This window comes from Cicer arietinum, chromosome 3 (assembly GCF_000331145.2).
Source record: "Cicer arietinum cultivar CDC Frontier isolate Library 1 chromosome 3, Cicar.CDCFrontier_v2.0, whole genome shotgun sequence".
In the NCBI taxonomy this organism is placed as follows: domain Eukaryota; kingdom Viridiplantae; phylum Streptophyta; class Magnoliopsida; order Fabales; family Fabaceae; genus Cicer; species Cicer arietinum.
Window position 1 is genome coordinate 60,332,357 of NC_021162.2, and position 20,194 is coordinate 60,352,550.

Sequence of the window (20,194 nt, forward strand, 5' to 3'; positions counted from 1 at the left end):
TTTTTTTCCACAAGGTGGTTTAAATTACAGAAAATTCTTCGGTGTATTACTTGATTGGTAGTCTTGTTTTGAGGTGATAATTGAAAATCGTGTGAAACTTCAATGTTGATAGACATCATCTTTTGAAAGTAGAAATTTAGTGTTTTGTATGTCTTCATAGTTGATAAAGAGTCTTATTCAATGCTATTTGACAACAACAACAAAATTGTCTCAAAAGTCAATTCAAATTCAATTTTCTTTGTTTTTATCCAACCAAGATCAATTAAGTCACCGTCAAAGATATAAAAACATAGAGCACTGTAAATCTTTACCTCTTAAATAACATTGACTAATCATTACAATTTCGAGCGATTTTTAAACAATAGTTAACTGTGAACCACCTATGGAGTATAACAAATTTTGTATTTTAGTTGTTATATTTTTCATTAAGTATCTAATGCCATGCAGGCTACAATATTTCATTATGGTTCAGTTAGCTTAATTAAGGAGCATTCTAGATCAGCTCAGGTTGCTGCAGTGGATTATGCCAAAATGTGTGGCATTACCCTTTCTTTTCCCCAAATTTGACATTGCCACTATGGTCATCAAAAGAGGCTGCTAGGGAAAGCATCATGAGTATTTGGAACTATGGAGACATTATTAAGGTACATGTTTTATGTGTGTAAATTCTTATTTGAACCCTCTAAAAATACAAGTGCTATCATAAAAGATATTTCAAAATGATCCTTCTTTGTTAATCTAATTTTCAAACTGTCCTTCAAAATGGACCATTGATGCTAAAAATATGAAATTATAGAATAAATTTGGTGTCAAAATTAATATTGTACATTCATTCATGGACCGAAGTGTTGGTTTTTTATTTTCCTTCTTTTCTTGTTTGTATTTTTGAAAGTGGAATTATATGTGATATATTTTGATAAGGAGAAGTTTCATGTCATAAATATTTATTCATTGCGCTATATCTAGAGTTAAATTGCAATACAATAACATATTTCTATATTATATCGTAATAACATATTTAAATCAGTTGCTAACTTAACTGACAAATGTCGAGATTGATAGGTTAAACATCATGTTCTATAGAAGAAAAAAAAACATATTTCTAAATCAAATCCTTAAAATAAGGAAATAAGAAGAAAAAAAACTAACATTTTAAGAATAGTCTAAATAGAAATATAGATAATATATTTTAATGATATTATATTTTAAATCTAAAATATATTTAAATATAAGTTTAATTAAAAAAAATTATATTCAGATATATTAGTGTCAACATAAACTATAAAGTCATTTTAGTAATTGTAGATAAATATGGAAGAAGTTCGAATGTTGACAGAAGATAGTGATCCTTATGATGACAAAATAATCATGAAAAAATTGTTCCACTCAAATCTCAAACTTTTGTTGATCAGGGTTGTACATACTACACAAAGGTTTGATCCATAAACAAAATTTTTCATGATTTCTGTTCATAATAACTACAAGCATAATGTTGCCCTACTATTTATTTCATGATAATCATATGAACTTTATTAAATATGCAACTGAATTAAAGCACAAGTAGTGCCAAAATTCAGAGCAATGTTATTGGGCTGGTAGAATAAACATTTCTGGTCCTAGCCGGTTATCTTTTTTATGTTTATCCAGTGAAAATTTTACTCCAATACACCAATTTGATGAAATAAGAAAATAAATTTGTTGTTGTTGTTTTTTAAAAATAAAAATAAAAAAGTAAAATAAATAATTTAAGTAAAATGTAAAAGTAGAAGTATAAATTAGTGTGAATTAATGGGGTAAAATTTTCTAATCCAAATGTGACTAAAGGTTGGGTTTTTGGTTTTGAGGTGGAAGCAATTGATACAACAGGGGCCGGTGATTATTTTATTGGTGGATTTTTGAGCATCATGGCTGCACATAGACACATATATAAGGTGACACCATTAATACTATTTTATATTGTTTAATTTTTAGGGTAGATGTGGTCCACCTTTAGAGCCAGACTGCCAATGGATCTGCTGGCATTAATACTAGGATTTTTTTTCCACCAAAAACAAACATACTAGGGTTTTTCAACTATAACTATATCATTCAGAAGTTTATTTTTAGATATATATTTTTTTTTTCAGTGTTTTTTCTTTCACCACCAATATCTTTAAATACATGTTTAGATTAGTTAATTAGAACAAAATTTAAGACTTTTACATAGACTTAAAAGTATAGAAAAAACTTTATATTTTTTCATACTCATTTTTCTGTGTGAAAATAATCTTGCTAGACAATTTTATGCATACCCTTTTGAAATGTAGTAGATAAAAATGGTGAATGTTAAGGAAAAAAAAAGGTGAATGAGTTTTTGCTACTCGCACCTCTAAGACAAAGGTTTTAGGCCTCAGATAAAAATATAATAGCGTAGAAAGTGTTTCTTCGTATCAATAGCATAAGTTTTTTATACCTTTTTCTTTAACTTCTATGTTATTAAAACCTTTAAAATACACTTCTAAATTAATTATGTAGAGATTTTTTTTTCTTTCAAAATACACCTCCGAAGTGACAGGCCTGATATTAATATGAACATGATTAATGAATAACAACAAGGGGTTACTTTTCATACCCCACATATTCTTAAAAATCATACATATTTTCAAAAAAAAAATGTTTTTGATAAAGAAAAAAAATATTTTAGTCACCAAAGTTGTTGAGAAGTGTATTTTTAGACTATCCAAAGTTTGTGGTTTTTTTGAATATATATACATTCAAAATCACATTGAAGGTAGAAACAATACACCTTGATCAATAAACAAAATAAATAGAAATATAGGAACCTATTTTACTCATCCCCACGTTTTTAAATAACAACACAAAGTTCTTGAAGTACTACTTTTGACAATTTTTTTGTGATGTTTGAAAATATACTTTTTTTGTTTTTTTTTATTGACCAATTTGAATAAAAAAAATTAGAGATTTTAAAAGAAACAAAGAGTGAGAGAAGAAGCTCACTTTTTATTTCAAAATTTTATTTGTATTTCTAAAATAACTTTGAGGATGTAAAAGACGGCCCATAAAAATACATGTCAATAGATCTAGAGATCACACCCTCAATAATCTCCAAATTAGTTATTTTAAATGTATATTTTAGATGTTTTTGAAAACATAAGAAATGAGAGTAAAAATTATAACCATAAATTTATCTATAATAGTTTTGGGCTTATTAACTTGAATAAGTTCCATGCAAAGATGTTCCAAGGGCACATGAACTTTGTCGCTAACATTTTCAACCTAATCATGATATGCGGTTCTTAGACTTATGTTCACTTTATTCAATACATAGACGATTGCAATGTCTATATGGTAGATAATTGATTTTTGGAAAGAAAAATAAAATTAAAGGTATTGGTTACTCATTAATTAGTGAAATCCTGCGGCATGCCCTATTATGATTGGGTTAACTTTCTTTTGCCATAAAATTATTGAAAAAAATTAGTAGAACACATTGGTAAAATTTTTAGTAGTAATAAATTTTTCTTTGTAGGTAGGATATATATTTATCACTGCATTAAATTTCATATATTATAAAACATTTTATAATTTTTTAAGCAATATTTCATTAATAAACTTATTACAATGAGATATATATAGACTGCATTGGACTTTGACCTCTAAATTTTAGTCTAAATAATTAAATAAATATAGACTACATTTGTTCCCAACATATATCCATCACATTAATCAACATACTAGTTTGGGCTTTTCCCTCTTATTTACACTTGCATATAACAAAAGGATTAAGGATATGTTTGTTTTGAAGTTGAACAAGTTCCAGTGCAAGTAAAAATTTAGGAGACAATATTTTTTTGCCTAGTTGAACATGATCATTAGAAGGCTTTGTCTTTTTGCTAAACATTCATTTAGATGCATTGGAATGTAAAACCAAATGTTGATTGCCATAATGAAATTATCTTCAACTAAGACCTGTGTAGTCCAATGAACAATTCAGTCACTACATCTGAGCTTGGACTTCTTTCAGCATAGGGTTGATTTTCTCTTTGATCTTTTGTTGTTTGCTGTGGCTGCATCCCCTATTGCATTGGACTTTTAGTTAGTAGTATGTTTTCAATCAAATAACCAAATTTAGTCAACAAAAAAAATCTAATAACTAAATAATTTTTAAAATAAAAAATGATAAATGGTCTGCCGTGGACCATAATTTTAAATTGCGGTATGCAATATTGTAGATTTTAAAATTTCTGCAATAATATCGCAAATGCAATTTAGGTTGCATCGGCTGTATTTTCCTACCATACAAAAGTTTGTAGCGTAATTGCAACCGCAATTTAAAACCATGCCATGGACTATTATTAGAAAACTATACAAAATTTGAAAGAGGATGGACATTGATTTATTCAAAGTAAAGTTCATGATTCTTCTTATTGTCAGGATCGAAAAAATGTATTGAATGATGATTGTTTGATAAAACAAAGAAAAACGAATGTGTCCTTCAAACATGAATCCTTAAATCGACACTAAGGAGCATCGTAAACTTTTACTTACGAGAAGTGTCGCCGATCATTGTAAGAGTTTGAAATAATTTTTAAGCATCGGTCCACAATGAATTATATGTCGTGTTAATCAACCCAAAACCAAGCCTAAAACATATTCTAGAATAATAGCAACTAAAGCTTATTTTCACCTGTTTAGAGAGCCTGGCATTTTCAACAAGTAGGGCTTTTTCCTGAATTGTATTGAAAACATAGAAAAAAAGAATATTTACTTTCTCTACAATAAAGAAATGAAAAGAAACATATGAACAATAAAGCAAATTTGTCAGGGCTTGTGCATCATAGCACAAAAGTTTCAAATAACACAACGGTTTCGGTTGACAATTAGCCACAAACCGCCATTTAATGATATGTAGTACCTCTGCAGTTATACCCACTTCACATATGACTTATGTTTCAACTTAAAAATACTTTTTTTTTATGTTAAAGCCCTAGCCTTTGAAAGTGAAAAAATAAAAGTCACTCAAAAAATCCCTTGTCTTTGGGGATTTTATATACATGACATTATGGTTTCTAATAATATTATTTATGACGTATAGAAAATAATATTATTTTGATTTTTTTTATAATTCGGACAATAAAAATTTATGTATTTGATTCATACATATAAATTACATATATCAATTTTTATTGACTAAATTATAACTCAGTTATCTTTTATAAAAAGAATCGGAGAAAGTAAATATTTGTTTATTTAAGAAAAGATAGAGACACTAAGTCATGTTTTTCAATAGGGATGCATTGAAACTCAATCCTTTTGAATTACAAAGTTAGACACTCAAAAACTATATAAACAAGTTTCTATTTTTTAATGATCACATTGGACTTTAATTTGTAAAATGAAATGCAAGATGGGTTAAAGTTCAACCACCTTATAATCAACTATATGAACAACATATATATACCTTTTCTTTTAGTTGCACAATTTGATTCTTGTAAACCTGATTCTGAAAAATACAAAGTTGGAATATATTAAAATATTTATTTAAGATGAAAATATTATTTCAAGTAAAAAATGAAATAGGTTTGTTAATCTAACCTTTCTTGCTCGAACAGTGCTTACACTCTTTTCCAACTGTTGTTCTATCTGTTGTAGTTCTTCCATGGAGCATGATCCCAAACCTTCTCCCATTAGTTTCCTAAGTCATCAATATTTTGTTGTTGTCAGTGAAATATATATAAATTGTTTTGTGAAAATGAATAGAAGAATTCAAGATCTTGAACCGTTTTGAAGCTTCAAGAAGTTCAATCTTCTTCATCAAACTTGCTGTTTCTTGCCTCAAATTCTGTCATACATATATATTCAGTCTTAAGGAAATTAGGATTCTACAATGAGCTCCCACAATGCTTAGAACAAGAAGAACTAAAATGAATATTAATATTATAAGCTTTGAGTCAAGAATCCAATGAGGTTAGGGTTTTTGGACAATACAACAACTCACAAGCTAGAAAACTAATTGAAATTCTGTTTAGATATAGATTTAGTTTTAAAATTTAAGATCAAATATCATTAGGATGTCATTTATATTTTTCAAATTCTGTTTAGAATATTTTAAGGATTTTTAATGATTTAGGATATCTTTTTGTATTACAATTTCATTCTATATATGGATCGATGAATAAAAAATGATCGATAATGAGTTTCTACACACAAAATAACCCATATATTTCTGTTAATACAAACACACAAAAATCAATCATGAGTTGCGTGTGAGTAATTATAATTTGAAATTTAGACTAATCTAGAATTGTTTAGAGAAATTATAATATCTATGTAAAGATAAAAAATTATGAAGCTCATAGATGTGTGGCTACAGTTATATACTCGTACTTATAGATACTCCCTTCTATTTCTTATTTGGTAGTCAAGCAACTTGTGAGTTTTGTCGTAGAAACAATTTTCAACCTCCAATAAAGTGATATCTAGAGGTTGTTTTGTAAGAGTTACAAAATGGCAAGCCATTACTATATTATATCCATTGTTCTCTTTTTAATTACAAAAGAGAATTATAAAAAATGGTGCCTTTGTATGAAAGCATTGTTTAACTCTCAAGATGTATGGAGTGTGAAGAAAGAGTATGACATACCACAAGATGATCGTCTCAAATTGAGAATAAATTTTGGCAAAGGACAATGAAGAAAGACCAACTAGCTCTCACCCTCACTCATCAATATTTGGATGATTCTATTTTGAGAAGGTTGTCAATGCTATAAGCTCAAAGAAAGCTTGAGAGATTTCATACAAATCACTTTAAGACATTGACAAAGTGAAGAAGATGAGACTCTAATCACTTAAGAGGATTTTGAAGTTTTGAAGATAAAAGAATCCGAAGCAGCCTCATATTATTACTCAGTTGAAGACGAGACAAAATATAAGATTTTTGTGTGGCGGAGAAGATTCTTTGTTCTTTGATCCCTAAGTTCGATCATGTGATGTGTGTATTTAGAAATCAAAAGTTCTTGACTCAACATCCATTGAAGAATTGAAATGTTCTTTTCAGTTCCAATATAAGAAGAGTCATTAGAACAAGTTTTCAAGACGAAACAAGTTTTCAAGACGAAACATTCGTTGAAGTGTGATGGAGGATTCAAGAGTCAAAATTGGCATGGATAAGGAAGACGATGACAACGTCGTGGACAATAAGGAAGACGAAGAGTAAGAAACATCAATGGTTAATCAAACTATGAGAATAGAAGATACTCATCACCCAAAACTATTTGTAGAAGAAAGGAATAAGTTATGACTATTATCAAAGTGAGAGTAGATATGACAAATCTATATTTGAATGTTATTGACCTAAATTATGCCATTGGTGTTGGGAATATTATGGTACTAGTAATGAAGATGAAGAGTCAACTTTGTTGGTAACACCGATGGAAGAAGAGACAAATGCTAATAATTTGTGGTACTTCGTGCGAGGAATCATATGTGTGGTACAAGGATAAATATGTGGAGCTTAATGAGAAGATGAATGGAAAAGTAGAGATTAACCAAAAATAAAAATTGGAAGAAAATGTACAATTGTAATTTCTTCTACATATGGAAGCCATAAATTTATGAGTGATGTTTACTATGTGTGCGAATTGAAGAGGAATATTTTGAGTTTGAGTCAATTTCTTGAAAAAATATATAAAATTCTCATGAAAGATAGACATTTTAAGTTTAGATATCAAAATAATAATTTGACGTGAAAGTTCTTATGTCATGAAATAGAGTGCTTATATTGAATCTAAGAACCGTTGAATCAAAATTTTGGAAATGAATGTCCAAGATGAAGTTTAATGTTGGCATACGAGGTTTTGAGCAATCAAACTTTAGTTCTCTTAATGTAGTGAGAAGGTTGTCTTCTTGGAAAAAAAAAAGTTAGAAAAAACATTCGCTCAGGAAGCCACGTCAAGAATACCTAAATCACTACAACTTACGTATACTGATTTGTGTGGGCCGATCGATCCATCATTGTTTAGTAAGAGTTTATTTTAGTAGAAAACTTGAGTTTATTTTTTAAAGAAAAAATAACAAGTTTTAGTTGTTGTTAAGAATTTCAAAGCTCTAGCAGAAAAGGAGATTGATTGTGAAATCAAATCCTTGAGATCTTATTGAGATGAATTTCCTTCAAAGAAGTTCAATGAATTCTATGTGACTCATGGATTTTTCCGTTCTTTGATAGTTCAAAGATTGCTGCTACCAAACAAAGTAATTGAGAGAATGAATGGAACTACTTTGAACATGGCTAGATGTATGCTTAAATTCAGAAGTATGGCTAAGGAGCTTTGAGCTAAAATAGTATCTTGTGCGAGCTACTTATCTAATCGCTCTCCAACTTCAGATGTAAAAGACCAAACCCCTCAAGAAACATTGACTAGAAGGAAGCCTAGTGTCAAACATTTGCAAGTCTTTGGGAGAATAGGATATGCACATGTGCCATAGAAAAAAATCCAAACTTCAAAAGTGAAACATCAAGCATGTCTTTGTTGACTATGATGAACATTTTCAAGGCCACAAGCTGTACAACTCAGCAATGGAAAGGTTGTTGTGAGTTGTGATGTTGAATTTGATAAAAATGCAACATGAAATTGGGAGGCCTAAGAAGAAGAAGAAGATCAAGAGATCATGACAATCATTCAAGATACAATTCCACCACCTTCTTCACATACTTATCTAGAAGAAAGTTCAAGTCGAAGACCAAGGAATATGATACACTTACCCATGCATGACATCTATGAAAGAACTAATGAAATTACTCTTTCTCTCGAAGATTTCTATTGTCTTTGGGAAAATCAGTAAAATATTATATTTTGTTGAAGCTATAAAATAAAAAGACAAATTGTGGATGAAGAGAGCATAACATCAATTGTGAAGAACAACCTATAAGAGAATTTAAAACTCTATCCAAAGCTAAAAAATTAATAATGCAAAGGCAAAAATATAAAAAGTAGGACTCATCGCTAAGGTAAACAAAAGCATGAATTTGACTACAAAGCAGGTTATACACTAATTGTCCTTATGGATAAATTTGTTAACTAATTTCTCTTGCTGCTCAAATGATGTGAAAGATCTATCATGATTATATTGAAGATGTCTATATTGAGGTAACATTGAAGTAATATTTTAAATATACATTTTAATTCCATTTCAATTCTATATGATAAGTTAAAATATATGGAGGGTGTTAAAGAATAACCTGCATATTTTGTTCATCTGATTTTTGCATTGGTTGAGCACTCCTGCTATTTCTACGGTAGCGTTCAATTGTGTCCTGCATGCTGTTACATTAAACCTATATTACTACACTTAACTCATCCAATATCAAAATATTTATAATTGTTTTACTTGCACTTGCTTCAAAATAAGTACTAATAAACAAAAAATAACATACTCAACGTCTTTCAAAGGTTCTTGCATGAAAACATGGCTAGCTTTCACAATAATATGAGGATATATATTTGCTGATAAATTAATTTTTTATGTTAGATCGATGCAAACTAAAGTAAGCAAGGAAAATGTTCCTACAACTATTGTAATCCAAAATGATTTTAGTAATACACAATTTAACTTGATGGATATTCTCACGGGTTCATGCAAAGTTTTTAAGTACTCTAAAGGGTTTGTGAAATTCAAAGCATTCTTGAGAAACCTTACTATGCTTGATTATTTACACAAATTTATTGTTGTTCGTTGCAACTCTTAGACATGAAACAATTGTCCCATATTCGCTTGAAATGAATGGTAAAGCTGAAAAAAAGATTAAAACTCTTATTAAACTAGTTGTTGCTATCATGCTTAACTGAGGTGCTACATCTCATTGATGGGATGAAATTTTATTGAATGTTTGCTATGTTTTGAATAAAGTTCCTAAATCTAAAAATAAGGTGGAAACAAGTCACGTTCTTGTGATCAGAAGCACTGAAAACAACAAAACACGGTGAAACATAACCTCAAAGAAGTAAAGTTACTAAACATTATGGACTCGTTTATAAGACCTATACTTTAGAATAGGATCCTACAAATCTTCAAGAAGTTTTATCGTTTTTGGATGAGATATATGGCAAGAAGCTATAAACGATGAGATGGGTTCTTTAGAGTCTAACAGGACCTGACATTTAGTAGACTTGCCTCCTAGTTGCAAACCAATAGTTTGTAAATGAATCTTGAAGAATAAACTGAAACCCGATGGAACAATTGATAAATACAAGACTCGCTTTGTAGCTAAAGATTTTAAACAAAGAGAAAATATAGATTTTTTCGACACTTATTCACCGGTCACAAGAATTACATCCATTAGAGTACTCATTTCATTTGTTGTTATTCATAACTTGATCGTACATCAAATGGATGTCAAAACTATTTTTTTAAATGGTGACTTGGAAAAAAAAAATCTATATGGAACAACGTGAAGATTTTACAATTCATGAACTTAGAAACAAAGTCTGTAAGTTAGATAAATCTTTGTATGATCTTAAACAAGTTCCTAAAAAATGGCATGAAAAGTTTGATGAATTGATTATATCGAATGAGTTTAAAGTGAATGAAAATAACAAATGTGTTTATTACAAATCTGAAAATGACATTTGCACTATCATATGTCTCTATGTAGACAACATACTCATATTTGGTTCAAACATTCATGGTGTAAATATTGTGAAACCGTTGTTGTGTAACAACTTTGATATGAAAGATCTCGAAGAAGTCAATGCAATCATTGGAAACAAGATTACTAGATCAGAAAAAAGAATTTCTTTGAATCAGTCTCGCTATGTTGAAAATATCTTAAAAAAATACAAATACTTTGATGAAGTTCACATAGGAGGGACACAATAGTAGTGTTTATAAGGTGCATTATGAGCTATTATTAATGTTTGTTTGTTGTTGATTTTTTTTTGTTGGTGAAATGAAATTGTGTATTATATGAAGTAAGGTGACACAAATAAAGTTATGTGACATAAAATGTGATTAAGTATCAAATGAATGGTTTGACGATCTATTTTAATATATTATAATAGATTGTGTTATCTGATAATTGATAGTGGGTGTCGCAGTAATGTAACTAGTACAAGTTAACTTTAGCATTCATAAGTATCAAGGTGAAATTTTATGCGATGTTGAATCAATGGAAGCAGGTCATCCATTATAGGAAAGTCAGCCATTATGGTGTGTAATGATGAAATAACTCTTAGACTTACGAGAGAGCAAGAAAAACAAGAAATGAGTCAAAACAAGAGTGGTAAAGAGGGTTGTTCCAGGGTGGGGTGGGAGTTAGGTAAGGGAAAACATAAAGAAGAATTTGAGGAAACAATAATGGAGAACTTGTTTTTAAGAGAGAAAATGGTGAAAATAATTTTACTTGTTAGACAAACAATGTGTTTCCTTAACTATAATGATTTGTTTTTTTTTTTACTACTAACACAAATGCTTTGTCTAGTTCTATTGATTGTTTCTTCAAGGAATTTGTAGATGTTCCCTTCAACAAGATGTTTCGAGGAGAATAAGCCTACAATTTGGAGTTATGTTGTGACTTTGGTTACAAGGAATCTCCCACATGACATTTCATGCCTTACAAGACTATGTCTTTCAAGACAAACCTCTTGGTTTTCTTCACTTTGTTGGGTTGTGCATATCTCCTATGTTGTTTGGCTTTATAATTTCATTCGTTGAGAGACTTAACAAGTATTCCTCTTCATTGTTTTTTTAAATAAAGAAGTTCAAAATGATTTTATTAATACGCAACTTAATTTGATGGTTATTTCCACATGTCTATGCAAAGTTGTTAAGTCCAAGGCATTCTTGGGAAACCTTACTATGCTTGATCACTTTCACAAATCTATTGTTATATGCTAGAAAGAAACATTACTCCTTTATTAGGTTTGAAATTTGTTGGAGAGTTCAAGGAAGGCTAATTAAGTGATAATTGTTTCTAATTTGTACTTAGTATTTGGTCAACATTCATCATATGGATAATATCTTATGGTATGTAAATGACTTTTAGTTTAGTATAAATTTATCTTTTTCTACTGTACTTTGTGCATGACATAGATTTTTTATTTTTATTTTTTTAATAATTAGCATTGAGTTGTAGTTTAGTATAAATTTATATTTTCTATTGTGCATGTACTACTTTCTGTTTTGTTTTATGTTTCTTCTTCTCTCATTCTCTATAAAACAAATAGAAAATATATGTTTTCATTTTGACATTAATCTCAAATAATATATGTAAGTAAAACAAATTAAATATAGTGAACGGTAAACATAGAACCGGTGTGTCAATGCAAGTAAATATTAATATCAATATCTAAATAAAAATCTTATAATTTTTTCATAATAAATAAACCTTATTTATATTTTGCATGGAAGCAAACTAATATCTAAATGAAAATCTTCTGCCGTAAAAACAGAGTCTAAATTTATTAACTTAATGAGAATATTTCATAGGACGCACACATGTTAGCACATTATTTACTGTTAATCACTTTTAGAAGGTCTAACAAATGTCTTCGTCTGAATCATATTAATTGGTTATACAATACACACTTTGTTCATTTTAATCTAATTAATTTGTGTATAAATTTTTTAAAAAATTTATTATTTTATTGATGGTAGTAAAAAATTCATTCCATTTTTCTTGACAAAAAACATCATCCTATTTTTATGTTGTTTCATCTTTATAATCTAACTATGTTGTTATTTTATTAATGTTGTTTCATCTTTTTTATAGTTATATTTTCCAATCTCCAAAATACCTTATGAAAATAAAGTGAAATGAAGGACATGCAATATTTTATCATTACAATGGAAATGTAATATGTGACAATGAAATTGAAAAAACAAAACATACTTCCGTTTTAGTTTGAAGCTTTTTTATGACTGAATAGTAAAATGTGAGTTATTGGCTGTAGCTATTGTTTATGACTCTAAATGAGTTATATTGTTGTGATAAGTGTTATTAGTTTGAAAAGTCATATGTCATGAATTTTTAAGTGTTGTTAGTTTAAAATGTTCATAAATGATATGGGTGATTGTTATTGTTTATCTATGAACTAGCTATGAAAGTGATATATGTTTTTATAATTGTTTTTGAGTTATCATGAGCGTGAAATTGATGTAACTGTGATTATATGTGTATGTGATTTATGTCATTATTAAATGAATTATGTGAATTGTGAAATATTTATCTTATGTCGATGATGGTTCTCGTTAAGAAGTGATTTAAGATGACAATGAAAGAAACATATATATGATACTTAACAATCTAGTGTTTCTATGTTAGACCTTAATAACTGAGTGTATATGTGAAGGTCTAATGAACTAGTGTAATGTGCATATTATTGTAATAGGTAGGATTTGATAACTATGTGTTTCGGTAAGTATACGGTAATGAGAGCATAACAGTGGAGAGGAGAATATAATTGGGCTTTTTGGCGAGGTCAAACCTTAGGGTCCTCTAGGAGAGAATTCCTATGTGGCATGATGGTAAATGCAACTCTTGTTTAATCATGACCATTCACGTACATAAATTTTAGGTTGAGTCGAGTAGTTCTATGTGTACATAGTCAATTATTATGTATTGTTTATCTTGTAAGTAACATAATTTATATCTCTTTGATAAATGTTTCAGAGTAGTTCGATAACATATGTCATTGAAGTTTCTAACAAGTGAGTGTATCATTGCATTGCAAAAATGTGAGTTGATACTAAATGTGATTATGACTAGTGTTACTAAGTCTTAAATATGACCTGTTGTTATTAAATGCACATGATTATTTGTGAAGAAGTACTATTACTAAATGAGCTTACCACTAGTTATTATTAATTGTTATTGATTTGTGTTTCTACATGATATTTATTTATTTTTTGAATGGCAAAATCATATTTGCCATGATATTTGTGTTTATGATTAGTAACGTGCGACTGTGTTTATGTGTACTATTAAAATTTTGGTGTACTATCATATTACTACTAGTTTGGTGAATCGGCCCCACCAGAACTACCTCCATAGATCACTTGGTTAGGACCATCAAAACCACACCCTCCCTCCATTGGATCATGGTCTTGGACACTCTTCTCGAAAACCGCTAGACGACGGTATTATGTTTTATTTTGTTGTTATAGTGAACATCTTTGTAATAACTTTTTTGGGTGGAATGACTTATCATGTTTTCGAAGGTAAATTCGTACATTGAGTGTTTGTTAGATTGTCCTACCGAAGTTGAGATCAATTATAATCTAAATTCACTTGCAACAATAGTTAGTTTGATTTGTAACTAGATAGATACAAATATTGTGGATTATCTTCTCCTCTTTGTTATTGATCGTGGACAGAAGACACTATTAAGCTGTCAGTTATGTTTTTAAGTATTAGTTTATTTTTATTAATTTGGTTCATAATCATTGTATGTTTATTGATGCTTGTGTCTTGTTAGACTTCAAGACTAAAAAATTTCTTCTAAGTGGAAGGAGACTATCCAAACACTCTTGTTTCAATCTTGTTGTAATTCTTTTTAAATTGTTCTTTAAATGAATGAGTATGAATTTTTTTATAAACAAAATATATTAAGGAAATACAAATGATACTCCAACCCATTACAAAATATTTAGATTACATAGATGAAAGACATCCCAAGGGATTAACAAACCAATGAGAATATTGGAAAGTAGACAATTTTCCTTCTCTTAACATAAACCAACTCCTCGAAGAAATTTTAATGTGTGCTAACAATCCTTCAAAATCAGTAGTCTCCTATAAAAAATGATTTAAATGTAAAAAGAGGGGAAAATACAAACTACATTCTAAGATTTAGGATATCACATACTATAGTCGATAAGTATGACATTTTATGTACCTTGACTATACCATAGAAAGGATTTTGCATATTGTCTACTAAAAGGATTTTGCATTCTGAAATTTTTCAAAATCAATTCTACTAAAAGATTAAAACAAAAACTTTGCTACAAAACTAGCAATGCAATCAAATGTAGAACGAAGTGGTACATATACCAAAAATCAATACCATATTGTCTTGCAAGATAATTCGGTTAATGAACTAAAAGACGTATAATTAATTATAAAAAGTTCTAAAAAAATATTAGCATAATTATCCATGCCCTAATGAATATTAAATCTTAGACATGATTTTTGGTTTGGAGTAAAGGAGCTAAGCTCCGATCAAAAAATATTGGTGTAATTATCATTGTCATTGTTTGAAACAATATGAATTTTAGTCTCATTCTTAATTTATAAATTTCTTTGTAATCTTTTCAATACAATGTTTTTCCTTTCTTGGTAAAACAAATAAATTGCATATATCTAAAATATTAATCAATTTCAGCATAAAAACAAATTTAATTATATTTTTTATCTTTTATTTTTTACTTAATACTCATTTTGATCTTTTTTTTTATTCATTTAAATCGTTCATCTTTTACTTAATATTTCATTTAGTCTTTAATAAGAGGACAAACTTAATAATTTTACAAAAAATAAAAGGTTAAAGTAAATATTAATAAAAGATTAAAAAGAAAAAACTAAAATAAATAAAATAAAATGAACGAAAAATATATCTTAAACCTAAAAAATTATATGAATAACAAATCTATACAAAAGTCGAAATAGTATATTAATTAGACACCGTGGTACAAAAACTATATGAGACACCGTACGTTATGTGTATTTATCTTATATCTTTCTTATTATTTTATGTAACTTATACAAATTTCTAAAATACACTCGAAATTCAAACGATTGAATTTAAATGTTTATTGAGTTTTAGTAAAAGATAAATCATTTGAAAAAAATTTAAATTTAAATTTTAACTAAAATAATTATTGATAATATTTATTTTTCGACCAACTCTAAATTACCAAAGTCTCTTACTTTTAGGAACAAGAGGTTTAAAAACAGAAAATCAGAACTTTTGATGGACCGTGAGTGGAAGAAAACAAAGGCTATAAGTTATAGCTAGCAAATGGTGATCACGAAAACATGCAACGTAAAAGCAAAATAATGTCATGCTATGCTTCAAGCGTTCAGTCATGTTTATTATTCTCTTTCTCATTTTGTTTGTGTGCAATTTAAAAAATATATATATTTATTGCATAGATTTTAATAATAAAATGAATTTTATTTATTAAAATATTTTTACTAATTATAATTAATAAAAAAATTTAATGAGTTAAAATACAATAAATAAACATGTATTAGTAGTGAAAAGAATCATTAATATTGTATTGATATTTTAAAATGATATATAATTTAAAATAAAATAAAAAATATGATAAATGAAACGGAAGGAATACATTAATTCTTAACTATGTATTTAAGGTTTATCTCCTTTTTTGCTTTGAGATTTTTAGTCCAAATAAACACTCTAAAGAAAACAAATACATATAAAAAGTACACAATCGCTTAAAAAGAAGTACACACACAAATACAAAAAACAATAGAATGATCTCATATAGTTCAACAAATTATGCATAGGACTCCCAACAGTAATGGAGTATTTACTAGTACTTTTCAAATATTTAAGTTTGGAGTAATTGAGGTACAATTAAAAGGTTTACTATTGAACTGTATTATGGAGAACTGTTATATTTAATTTATGATAAAATAAACTAATTTTTATAGTACAATTTATATGCAACTCTATAAGAAAGAGAGAATGGAAACGAAAAGATATCTAGAGATAGTTATGCTTTTCAAATTACTCTCATTGTCCAAGATAATAAAATCTTTTAGCACATTTATATGTCTATAAATATAAGACTTTTAACAAATTTTTAGATGTATTTTTTTCTTTCTTTCAAATATATCTTTTTTTAGTACTATGAAATTATTTTGGAGTATAAAAAGTTATATTGAATGCATCTATTCACAAAGATTAATTAAATAATAGTGATACATAATTTACACATTAATTATTACACTGTTGATTTTGTTCAAGGCATGAAAAGTGTCTTAAGATCTTATAAATAGAGGTGGAGTATATGTTTTGAAAGTAGTTAAAGTTGCACTACTCTCACATCACACTCATATTGATACTAGATCTTCCATATTAATTATAATTAAATAAACAAATAGTACTTTACACCCTAATTAAATAACAACCTCTTAAGTCTTAACGAGGTTAGTGTGCCTTTAGTTGTATTAAAACTATGGTTTTTTTTTTAAATAATTGCACATTATTTCATGAAACACTTCACAAGCTTCTCACTAGTGGAGTTTATATTCTTTCTTTTTGTTGGATTCTATTTATATCATTTTTATTTTAAAAAATAATTACATTGATGGGATCATAGATATTAACGTAAATCACTTTTTGTATATATGTCCCTCATGAACATTGTGTATGTCAGTGTTTAGTATATAAGAAACAGTTCTATACCCACTACTACAACTTCTTTTGTGTTGCTCATTGTTTGCTATTTTTATACAATATAAGTAAAAATTGTTTAAACAAAGTGAATATATGTAGTTTAAAATTTAGATTACATACATTTTTTTTTAACTTTTTTTTACTTCTTTTTATATTATGAGATTTGAGAAAGTTCATTCTTTGATTCAATTTCATCTACTGTGTGTGATATTGTTTTGAATTGAATAAATGCATAATATTAAAATTCAAAAGTCAAAAGCTAAGAATAAGCATATAGTGATGTATCTTCAATTTGAAACACAATTAGAACGTAAAGTAAGTCGTTTAATGCTATCTAATACTTTCTCAGTCGATAAATATAAACACTTAATGGTATATTTTACTCTCATTAAAAAAAAATTAATACTATAATTAATGTATTTATTTTGTATAAAAATATGATTACTTTGTCATTTGTGTATAAATGTATTTAATATTAATTTCATATCCCAAAACAAATTAGTATTGTTAATTAGAGTTGTATTTAAAAAAAAAGTTATAAATGCATCTAGCAATGGTCATGAGCTTATATTTAGAAATAATTAATATTTATAATTAGAGACAAATGAAGTATTCATCCATATCAAAAGTTAATGTTTTAAATTGTTGGTCTATTAATTCTCTCATTGATATTGCAAACCATATGCACTTAAATGTATCTTATATGAACTCGAGTACTCCTTGTACTATTTTGTTATCGATATATATTACTTATTAAAAAAAAAAAAGATAAACAGAACCTCAATATTATGTTTTAATTTTAGACACATAAAAAATAATTGTGTTACGACTCATCTCATAGATCCATATCATACCAAATGATATAAGATAAGTTTGGTGACTAAAATAAAAGAGCTAGAGGGTAAAGTGGTAAGAATGTGGCAAATTCATTTCACAATAAAATAATAATAATAATAATAATAATAATAATAATAATAATAATAATAATAATAATAATAATAATAATAATAATAATAATAATAATAATAATAATAATAATAATAATAATAATAATAATAATAATATCAGCAATATATAGTTTATGAGTTAGGGTAAATTAATTGTTCCCCCTTTAATATATTTTCTTTTTATCATTAAATCGGTTTTGATTCCATCTTATATATGATATCGACGCACCACTGTAGTTTAGATCGACATTACAGAGAGAAAAAATCATAATATTGAAATAAGATACTCTTAGGGTCCTATGAAATGAATTTATGTGTATGGTGCAAATGATATTATAGCATGAAGATTAAAGCATGTAAATAAAAATGTATAAACAGAGAAAAGAAAAGAAAAAAGTAAAAAAAAAATACCTGGAGCTAGAAAATTCATAAAGTTTTCCTCTAGGAGAAAAGATGATAAGAGCAACTTCAGCATCACAAAGAACAGAAAGTTCAAAGGCCTTCTTCAGCAATCCGTTACGCCTCTTTGAAAACGTTACTTGTCTACTTGTTGCATTCTCTATACGCTTCAACTGTGTTTTTCCTCTCACCATTCTTTCTCTCTTATTATTAAATTAATTCACTAGATTTAATTTCAGTCTTCTAAATCAAACCAAAAAGAAATCTGAAAAATACACAAGATTCCAAAGTATATATATAAGAATATAAATAATCAATGGTCAAACATTTGAGACAAAAAATAAAGCATAAGGAAAATCAAATCATGAAGAGAATAGATCCTTTGAGAGTAAAAGATCTAAAAATAAAAATAAATATTTAATCTAATTTTGGAAGAAAAAAAAGATGAAGAATGATTGATTAATTGTAACTTACCAGGAAGAAGAAGGGTTAATTAATTTGTTTAGTGATTGAGTGAAAGAGCAAATTGGGAAAAAATAGAGATTGTTGATAGAAAAGGGAGGAAAGAAAATGAAGAGAAGAGAAAGAAAAGAAAAAGGGAAGCACCCAAAAAGAGAGAAAAGAACTGCATAGCAGACACAGACTTAGCTTTCCTTATTCATACACCTATTTATCGTCTTTCCTTCATTCAGCCCCACCCTTTTAAGAAACTATTTTATGCTTATTCAATTTTCCACACCTTTTCTTTTTTCTTGTTTTGGTAAATTCCAACTTCATGGGTCCCATCCTTTTTTTTTTTATATATATATTTTTACTTCTAATTCAAAACAACTAACTTCCTAAATTTCAAATATTACTCTTCACTTACACATTTTTCACAATTTGCTCATTTTTGTCCTCACCACACAACTACTTTTATGTATAATTATAGTAATAATTCAAGTCTTCGTTAAATTGTATGTGGGACATAATATGGTTACTATAAAAGGGATTATAAGTAAATTTTAAAGGATTTTCAAATTTATATCATGACAAAGATAATCTATTTGTTATAATATTTTCAAAATATAACAATAAATATTACTGAAATGTAATTGAATATTTATATTAAATATTTTTTACGTAGTCCTATATAATTATTAAATTTATATGTATTGACGGCGTGAATTTTTTTAGATAAATCTTTAATTATATTTCGTCGTATAAATGAATGTAAGTTATTCATGGTATCATTTAACACAATATATTAATACATTAAATAAAATTAGTAATTGAAGAAATTATTTTATTCGAAGGTAAACAATTTAAATAAATAATTTGATATTTTATAAATTTATACATGAAAAAAAGAATGATTAGAGTATTCGTTAGTGTTACATTTTGCCATGTAAAATTTTTATTTTTCTTATTAATTAAACTCCTATTATA

General features: G+C 27.5%; 1 protein-coding gene across 1 annotated transcript; it reads right to left on the bottom strand.

Moving 5' to 3' along the window:
* Positions 1-3,676: 3,676 nt before the first annotated feature.
* On the bottom strand, positions 3,677-19,441 carry LOC101510775 (MADS-box protein SOC1-like). Its single transcript, XM_004492610.4, has 8 exons — positions 19,241-19,441; positions 18,779-19,031; positions 9,239-9,320; positions 5,781-5,842; positions 5,596-5,695; positions 5,462-5,503; positions 4,688-4,729; positions 3,677-4,076 (listed from the first exon to the last, which is right to left on the bottom strand). The coding sequence occupies exons 2-8, from the start codon at positions 18,958-18,960 to the stop codon at positions 3,963-3,965; spliced, it is 624 nt and encodes a 207-aa protein (XP_004492667.1). The 5' UTR covers positions 18,961-19,031; positions 19,241-19,441; the 3' UTR covers positions 3,677-3,962.
* Between the last annotated feature and the right edge of the window lie 753 nt (positions 19,442-20,194).

Bases quoted from the DNA above. Each gene is read 5' to 3' on its own strand.
- LOC101510775 (XM_004492610.4), bottom strand. From the start codon at position 18,960: ATGGTGAGAGGAAAAACACAGTTGAAGCGTATAGAGAATGCAACAAGT. The intron at 5,843-9,238 runs GTTATTCTTTAA...TATGTATGACAG, and splicing joins CAGATGAACAAAATATGCAG to AATTTGAGGCAAGAAACAGC. The intron at 4,730-5,461 runs GTATATATATGT...AATACAATTCAG, and splicing joins TTGTGCAACTAAAAGAAAAG to GAAAAAGCCCTACTTGTTGA.